The 9,205-nt window shown below is 44.5% G+C and overlaps 1 protein-coding gene and 1 pseudogene across 1 annotated transcript; both read right to left on the bottom strand.

Annotated features, from left to right (window-relative positions):
* Positions 1-694: 694 nt before the first annotated feature.
* On the bottom strand, positions 695-4,711 carry LOC136520731 (disease resistance protein RPM1-like). The gene is made up of 3 exons (XM_066514380.1): positions 4,409-4,711; positions 1,191-4,031; positions 695-968 (listed from the first exon to the last, which is right to left on the bottom strand). Exons 2-3 carry the CDS (start codon positions 3,940-3,942, stop codon positions 874-876), a joined length of 2,847 nt encoding a protein of 948 aa, XP_066370477.1. The 5' UTR covers positions 3,943-4,031; positions 4,409-4,711; the 3' UTR covers positions 695-873.
* On the bottom strand, positions 4,011-8,773 carry LOC136524589 (uncharacterized; annotated as a pseudogene).
* Positions 8,774-9,205: the final 432 nt, after the last annotated feature.

Genomic DNA, 9,205 nt, shown 5'->3' on the forward strand with positions numbered 1-9,205 from the left:
TCCCATCCACCTCGTGGCTTATTCTATCCTACCAACCATCAAAGGACCTGTCATCCGTCTGCGGTGCAAGCTCCTGCAGACCCACCGAGAGGAGGAAGGAGAACCAAAATTGCCTGGCAAAGACACATGAGAGCAGCAAGTGCTGAATTGTCTCTTCCTCCTGATCGCAAAGAGGGCAGCTAGTGGGGTGGGGAAGACCTCTTCGTGACAACCGATCAGCCGTACAGCATCCCTTATGCATTACAAGCCACATGAAGAACCGGCATTTGCCTGGCGAGTGATGACCAAGACTTCCATATGCGTTCCCATGGGCCAAACGAGATAGATCCTTGGAAGAAACCTAAATAGGCTGACTTAGCTGAGTACTGGCCTGAAGTGGAGAGGCAGGAGAGCTTCCAGACATGGGCATCATCCACTCCAGGATGCAGCGCAAAATCAGAGATAAGGTCCCAAAGCGCAAGGTATTCTCCAATAACTTCGTCAAATCTCCTTGCAAGTCTATTACCCATGTGTAGTTACTCAAAGCATCCAGGACTGTTCTTGTATTTTTTTTGTAATTTTGTTTCCGCTTTCTATCGTCTAATAAAAATCCGGCAAAGCTCTTGCCACCTTTCTAAAAAAAAGGACTGTTCTTGTGTTGGCTCTGCGCTTGGAAACTAGAGCAAACAGATGGCGAGCAACATCAGCAATTCTTTGCCCATGCAGCCATATGTCTGTCCAGAATAAGGTATTTGCCCCATCTCCGACCTCTGTGCCCTGTGTCATAGAAAAGAAAGCATGCACAGGCAAAGCTTGGGGCAACTGAATATTGTTCACTCTTTAGACTTCAAATCACTGGCATTGGCATTTTTGCAGACAACTCCCACTGAACCATCAAGAGCCAGATGAGCCACAGTTTATAGAGGCATACTTAATTGCACCTGGACCAAATTTCTTGGCGAGCCACGGCAGATAAATGGCGTTATTTACTGCAAAAAAGATCAGCATTTGTTAAGCTGTGTAAATAATACTAGTACTATGGAGAAGAGGCGAAACACAATTTCTAGAGCTACTTTACTAATATAAGATTTGCAAATAGTTTCCCTTTATATGATGTTTTTTGTCTCTTCTTTTTCTATTTGACCTGTCTTGGTTTACATCTATTTTAGCGCCCTATGACAATTATATTAGTTATTTCATATGGAACTTACCTGCTTGAGAATCAGAAGAGTCAAACTTATTGATGTTGGGTATGTGTTGAACAATGTGATTGTCACTTCCATGCAGTCTTATTATGAACTCATTTGACATATCTGTCAGAAACATCTCATGGAGTGTCCTGATGTACTTGATGCCCTCAGGTACAGCCTTTAGATTCCTTAAACCAGCAAGTAACAAAACATGTAGATTCATCATTGTTCCATCCTCTATCTCAATCCAACTAAGATGTTCCATGTCAGCTAATTGCAGAGATTTGAGATTGGGGAACCATGTAGTGCAAAAAGTTAGCTGTTCCCCAGCATATGCTCCAGTGAGCAATAGATCAACAAGATTTAACATTTGAGAAAAAGAGCTAACAGGATCCTTCTTCAGACTAGACCAGTCCAATTTTAATATCTTTAATTTCACAGAAAATATTGATGGGAGCAAGCCTCCCTCCAACTTTCCTGACAGGACGAATAACGTCAGATTTGGCAACGGCTTTAGCGTTTTCAAGTCAAGAGTCTCCTTCACATTGCACATGGAAATAAGTAGTCTGTTCAGGTTAGGCATCTTTGTCAGTGAGTTCCATAACTCTGCAATGTAGCTTTGTCGCATTTCCGCAATAGCCAAACTTCTCAGTAATTGTAAGTTCCCCAGCTGTGAAACCAAATCTTTATTGGCTGAAACAACTTGCAAAGCTTGTAGATTCTTTAGATGACAAATATTACCAGGAATTTTTGTAGCACCGAGGCAATTCAATGATCTCAATTGAAGATCATGGACTAAAAACACATGTAAATGCCGTAAATTAGTTAGCATAGTTATTTCCATTGGCAAGTCCTCTACATAGGTGCATCTGAGATCCAAAACTTGTAGGTTAACAAGTTTTCTAAATGATGCTGGTATCATCTTCACTTTTGTGTATGAGAAATCTATATAACGCAAGTTATACAGTTCTGTGACCACGTCTGGCACTTGTTCAATATTGACAAATCTTAGGCATAGGACCCTCAGTAGTCTGAAACGTGATAAAATATCATGAACCCAAGAACATGGTACTTCAGTGTCAAACAAAATGAATGAACGGAGCCGTGAGCTACTGAAAGAATTCAAGGTCTGTGCACCCCTTTGGACGCATAAGCGGCGAGCTCCATGGGCAACTTGGGTTGTACCAGCACCACCATGTGCAATACCGAACTTCTCCTTTTTAGCAATGATTGCCGTTACCTCTCGCACAAGATCATGCATCAGAAATGTTCTAGCTCTTCCACATGCTTTCCTTTCTGTGACCTGAAGAAGAGAGCGTTGAGTGAGCTCCATAAGGTAACACTCAGCAACTTCCTCCATTGTTGTTCCGTCTCCTCTATCTTCCACAAGACCTTCCGCTATCCATAGCTTGGAAATAAGTTTTCTTGTAATCTTGTAATCTTCGGGAAAGAGGCTGCAGTATAGGAAGCAGCTCCTAAGATAACTTGGTAGATCATTCAAGCTCAGATTTAATACATTAAAAACCCAACTGAGCTCTGGATTGTTAGCTAGTTGCCAGCTAAGTTGGTTGTAGAAAAAAGCCCACTCCTGTTCCTCTAAGCCACGGTACGACATAATACTTCCAATGGTTACAATGGCAAGTGGCAATCCTTGACACTTTGCAACAATTTTGTTTGCCCAAGACCTTATAGTTTCAGGACATATGTTATCTTTTGAAGCACGAAATGCCTTTTTACAAAACAGTTCCCAAGAGTCAGCATGTTTAAGGGTTTTAAGTTCAATGACACAGTTGTCAACTGCCAAAGACGACACATCTTTTCTCCGGGTTGTTATCAGCACTTTACTTCCACATCTGTTTCTGACAAATGCATAGTTCAAAAATAACCAAGCATCTTTGTCCCATACATCATCCAGGACAATGAAGTATTTTTTGTCCCGCAAATAGCTTTGTATTACCTCAACTAATCTCGTGCGACTCATGGTCATGAAACCACTTGGCATGCTTGCTCTCTCACCTATTATTAGCTGATTTATAATTTCTGTTAGTAGTTCCTCGACTTGATAAGTCTGAGATACAATAACCCATGCTTGACAATCAAAAGATGTTATGATCTTTTGATTCTTGTAGACGGTGCTTGCGATAGCAGTTTTTCCTAAACCTCCCATACCAAGGATGGCAATTAGAGACCAGTCTTGTTTCTCCTCAAGTAGGCATTGTGTCAGTTTTCCAATTTCATCAGCATTTCCCACTATCTCAGAATTATCTATCAGGTAAGCAGAATCTGACAGACAAAACTGACAGGAGAGCTGCAAATTATTATTTCTGTCTAGTTCACTGACTGAGAAACCATATCGATTCCTCATTTCTGATAGCCTCTGAATCCTTGCTTCTACTTGACTGATCTGGCTAGGGAACTTCTGCCATGCTGCAATGTTCTTGATCTGGTGGAACTTTCTCTTGAAGAAGCTGCTTGTATCAACGGCTTGTGCAGTAAGATACGCATACTCATCAATGATGTCTTCTACCTCATGGGCAACATCTCTAACTTGGTCCAACCATGCATCAAATGCCTTGTCACTGACTCTCTGTGCACTAACTTGGTTAATAAAGGCCTGCAGAACCGAAAGTTCGCCCTCAATTTGTTTCATGCTATGCTCAAAATCTGTCATGAGGGGTGCTGCTTCTACCACCTCTTTGGCAATCTTTTCTAGTGCTCCTTCCCCCAGGGAGAGAGCAACTTTTCTGAGAACAACGAAGAGGGCATCTGCCATATTTGCTCAACTTTTCTGAAAAAAAACTGTCACCTTGTTATATATATAATTATATTTCTGAACAAGATTTACGCGCAGCTCTGTAACACCTGAAATGCAAAAACAGAATATTATTTATTTAAAAATGAATAGGACTTGACTCAAAACATCGAATTGAATTTGTTCAAAATGGAAGTGATATCAGGTACTCGCTACTTTTTATTTCACATGGCGTATTTTGTTTTGCTAGGAAGTCTTTGACCAACTATTACTCTATTAACAGTTTTGTTTGTATGACACAAAATATAATCATATGCAAGTATTTACAAATAGGAAGACATCAACTTTGTGTCACAAAGATCATACACTATAGGAGTAATAGGTAGTCAAAGACTCGTCCTAACGAAATGATATAAGCCTGTAACCTCAAACAGAGGAAGCATGAAATGGCTGCGCAATAATTAACTAGCAAGAAAGGTTCACGTACTCAGACCAACTACCGAATTCGTAAGGGACGAGGTTGGACTCCAATATCCAGGTATCCATGAGGGCACTCATGGACCGAGCGTGGAGCGCCCAGGATCTGGCCTTGTCCAGTGCCCTTAAGGTGTTCGACTGATTGCTCCAAACAGCAGCGTGCAGTAAATCTTGGCTCTACTCTGCGGGTGAACCGAGCGAGAGGAACGAAGAGTTTAATCTCCACGGTTGGTGGCACTGGAGCAAGGATGGTAGAGAGGGAGGGAGGAGGAGAAAGAAGGCCCCGGGGAGCAGGTGAGGAGAAGACGGAGAAGCAGACGAAGAAATGCAACCGAATACAGAGTAAGCTGAAGGGATGCTCAGCACGTGGACATCCACCCTGCTTACTAAACTTTTCTAGAGCCATCTAGGATTCTAGGTTGTTAAAAAAGGTTGCAAGATCAAAATCAGAGTTGGATTAACCCTTGACCTCGGTGTTTTTAAACCGTGACATCTACTGTAGCTCCAAAACAACAAGTATTTTTTAAGTTGAGAGTTGGTTTCATCTTTTGATCTTTGACCGGGGCCGTACAGAACGAGGACGCCCTCGCCGCACCCGCACTTCCTCGAAATTTTGGTGGCTCTTGTTTCCTCAACTCACTAATATTCAGTCCACGCTGCTTTCGTTTGAAATATATGAAAGAATCAACTGCACACAATGTGTGCCTACATCACCCCCCATGTCCACACTTTGTGCACACTGCTATTGGCAATCCTCTAGTCTAATAATGGAATTTAACATTCACTGCTGGTGATCTGGACGCATATTCATGTATGTTTCCGGCGCACGGGACGGCTACAACAACTAGAATCCCTGAAAATCAATTACAGTTGCAGGTCTCTTGAAGCAACGCCTCGTTCGCTTGGTTTATAAGTCATACTTTTTCGGCCAACGACTCACAACAAATCAGTCAACAGTACTTTCAGCCATGGCTTAGCCAAACGAACATGGCAATATGATGTTTTTCAGCCGCCCAGTAGTATGGCAAGATCATATCAAGGGGTCAGGGATCAAAATCATTTACGATTAGGCCCCGTTCGGCTTACTTTATATCCGGCTTTTTCAGCTTCTTTTTTTAGCTGAAACAGTGTTTCTCTCACAACATTTCAGCCAGAACAGTATTTTCAGCCACTTTCAGCTAAGTTTCAACAAGCCGAACGGGGCCTAAGTTGAAGCTAAAATCTGAAAGATTCTAAAGCAAACCTTCCTAGTTCCTACCCAAATGATCTTCATCATTTTTCAGGGTTTCTCCAACAGCACACGAAACGAGGACTCTGGACCTGAGTTCAGGCCATGGTTATTCGTAAAGTATAACGATTCACATTACGTAATCTGTACAAATTGACTGTTTAGCGATGATAAATGAAAATTATGTTTCACCAAACTCAGGCACGGCCTGCTCATGTGCATGATATATACGTTATCACTGAAATGCTTTGCTTGTCTGATGACTCTTATGGGGACATTTTTCACAAATACAGAGTCTCTTCAACTAGAAAACACATGCTTTATCCTCCACACAGGCAGATGGCGAATTCTGCCTTTTGTAAATCTTTATCGCAGTGTGTTACAAATACACATGCTTACCATTTCAGTAGCTTCCATCGAAATCCTTGTAATATGCACAACAGCAATTAGCTCATTCAGTTACACCTAGATGAACTACATATTGTCGAATGACTGGCACTGACCCAAAACTCGAACTATATGTATTTGGAACACAACTCCCACTGAACTGTCAAGAGCCAGACGAGTCACATTTTGCAGAGGCATACTTAATTGCACCAGGGCCAAACTTCTTGGCAAGGTATGGCAGATAAATGGCGTCATTTACTGCAATATCAACAAGGCAGCATTTACCACACTGTGTAAATAATATACAAGTACTATGGTAAATAAGAAAGGAAGTCAAACAAAATGTTCAGAGCTGCCTTATAAGCTGTGCAAAGATGCGCAGCTCTACTGCACGTTCAAGAAAAAAAGGCGTGCAAATAGTCTCCAACCTATATGGCTATATGTATGTTATTGGCTTATAACAACTTTGTTAGCTATTTCATCAAGTAATTTGCATAATAAGAATATGAGATTACCTGCTTGAGAATCAGAAGAGTCAAATTATGGATGTTAGGTATGTGTTGAACAATGTGATTGTCAGTTCCTTGCAGTCTTTCTATGAACCCACTTGACATATCTGTCAGATACATTTGGTCGAGTGTCCTAATGTACTTGATGCCCCAAGGTACAACCTTTAGATTCCTTAAACCAGCAAGTTCCAAAAGATGTAGATTCTTCATTGTTCCATCCTCTATTTCAATATAATTCAGATGTTCCATGTCAGCTAATTGCAGAGATTTGAGCTTGGGAACCATCCTGTACAAAATGTTAGGTGTTCCCCAGCATATGCCCCGAAGAGCCACATATCAACAAGATTTAACATGTGAGAGAAGGAGCTAATAGGATCCTTTTTCAGACAAGACCAATCCAAGTTTAACTGTATTAATTTCTCAGGAAAAATTTGTGGGAGCATGCCTCCCTCCAACTTTCCTGCCAGCCAGAAGAGATTCAGGTTTGGTAATGGCTTTAGTGTGTTCAATTTGAGGATCTCATTGGTATCACACGTGGAAATATATAGTCGGCTAAGGTTAGGCATCTCTGTCAAGGAGTTCCATAACTCTGCAATGTAGCTTGGTGGTACAATGAAAATTTTCCTACGGGCTTTGATACCAATTGGTGTAGACAAGGTCCGATCTTCCGAAAGGTATGATAGCGTCGATTGGTGGACACTCGACGTTTACGATCTAGGCTTCAAACCAAGACTGATTCGGACCCCCACAACCGTTACACCACTGCTCCGTTGGTTATCAACCACGCGAACGCAATTGACCTCGCCGAGAAGGCTTCCTGCAAACGAATCGAGAACACAAGCAAGAACGAGATAAACGCAATCTGAAATTGTAAATAAATATAAGGCTTATGATAACAAGAAGGAGTTCAAGTCTTTATTCGAAAAGACTAATCGCCACAGGCGAACAAGATCAAGAACTGGGGCCCTGGTTCACAGTAAGCAGCCTTGGCGGCACAGTTGCAGCAAAACGATGTCTGTTTCACGAGGAAATTAAGAACTAAACAAAACACAAACCCTAAGGAGAGTGACGGCTGCTATTTATAGAGTCTTGGACGTCACCCCCCTGGACGCGCCCCCTAATGGGCCCAAACACGATACACGGTCCAACGGACCAAAAGACGGTGTCGCAGCACCCTGGCAGATTCTGGACGCTGATTGTTTCGACGATTCTCGTTGATTCTGATGGGCTTTTTACGTGAGACCACTTGAATTGGCTTCCTTATCAAATTAGCTTTCCAACCATATGTGGATCATTGAAAACGGAGTCCGGATTGGTCCTGGATGACCAGTTTAAGGCAGACTGGTCCTGGAACCTGATATGGGCTCCAACTTTAGTTGGACTGGGCCTCCACAATGATAAAGATGAATTGGACGCCCATGTTGGACCTCCTCCTCTCCTTAGCTTGTATGTGATGAAGAAGTGATGTCCTCATCAGAGCTGGTCGGGACGAATCCTGCCCTGATCGAGGCGAGGGGGCATGGCTCGCGACCTACGAGTGGCCCTCGTTCGATGGGCCTATTGCCAGCGGGTTGAGGCTTCAGAGCCCTGCCGCTTACATCCTGGTATGCTTTCTTCGTTTCTTTTTGATCTCATAGTTGAGTTTTTGGAGTGCGACTGACCTGTAGTTTTTCGACAGTGGCTAGATACTGCCAGGGTTGAGCAACACCTCGCCTCCTATGCGGGAGGAGTGGAGGCCCACCTTGCAGCGTGTTGTGATCAGTGGTGGGGAGAGCAGGGTGGTGGTAGTGCGACCTTCCCTTCTAGGGGCGGCGCCCCCTGGGTTGGTCGTGAGTACGGCGGCAACGATAGCCATGATGTTGGCGGTGATCCTAGTGGCGATGGCGGAGACCGCATCAGAGCTGACCCTTGTGACACTTCCTGCATCGGCTGCGGCGGAAGAGGGAAGGGAGATCGGGCTCCATGTCTCACCCGGCGGAGGGACACGTGGCTCGCCCTCCTGGTCGAAGCTGTTTGGGTTAGGAGGAGACACGACCAGACCAAAGGTGGAACAACCGTCGGTGGGCCTTGAGGTTGAGGAGGTGGAGACCCCCTGCCTTGGCGAGGTGGGCACCGGGGTGGAGCCACCGGCCATCCCGCCGTCGCAGGAGCTAGCGGTGGTCCGGTCGTTGGCGGGGCCTTCCAGCGGGTTGAGGGTGACTACCAATCTGGTGTGGCCCTGCCCCGGTGACCTAAGGAAGGTGTGGTTCATCTTTTGGGATGAACAGGAGTTGTAGCTCTGGGACGTTCTTGGGGGAGAGGACTCACCATGGAGTCTAATCTCGTCCAAACTAGGGTGAAGCTCGAGGAGGCCCTAGAGCGGGTCAAGTCTGTCCACCAGGCGGTCACAGTCGACCTACCCCGCATCACAGAGGTAAGTCTTGTGTGTTCGTCCTTGACTCCTTGGTCTTTCACCGGTTGTCTTAGCATGCCTGCTTCTTGCTTTGTAGGGCTTGGAGGAGATGTCGAGCCACAAGTCCCGTTTTCTCTAGGAGGAGCATGCTCGAGAGGCCATGATATCGAGGCGGGTCGCCGAGCTCGAGCGTGAGCTAGAGTCCACCTGTCGTGAGTCTCAAGGCTAGACGGCTGAGGCGACGGAGGCGTGGGCAGTGGAGCTACTCGTGGCGGAATGGGCGACCGCCGC

Source organism: Miscanthus floridulus, chromosome 18 (assembly GCF_019320115.1).
Source record: "Miscanthus floridulus cultivar M001 chromosome 18, ASM1932011v1, whole genome shotgun sequence".
Taxonomy (NCBI): domain Eukaryota; kingdom Viridiplantae; phylum Streptophyta; class Magnoliopsida; order Poales; family Poaceae; genus Miscanthus; species Miscanthus floridulus.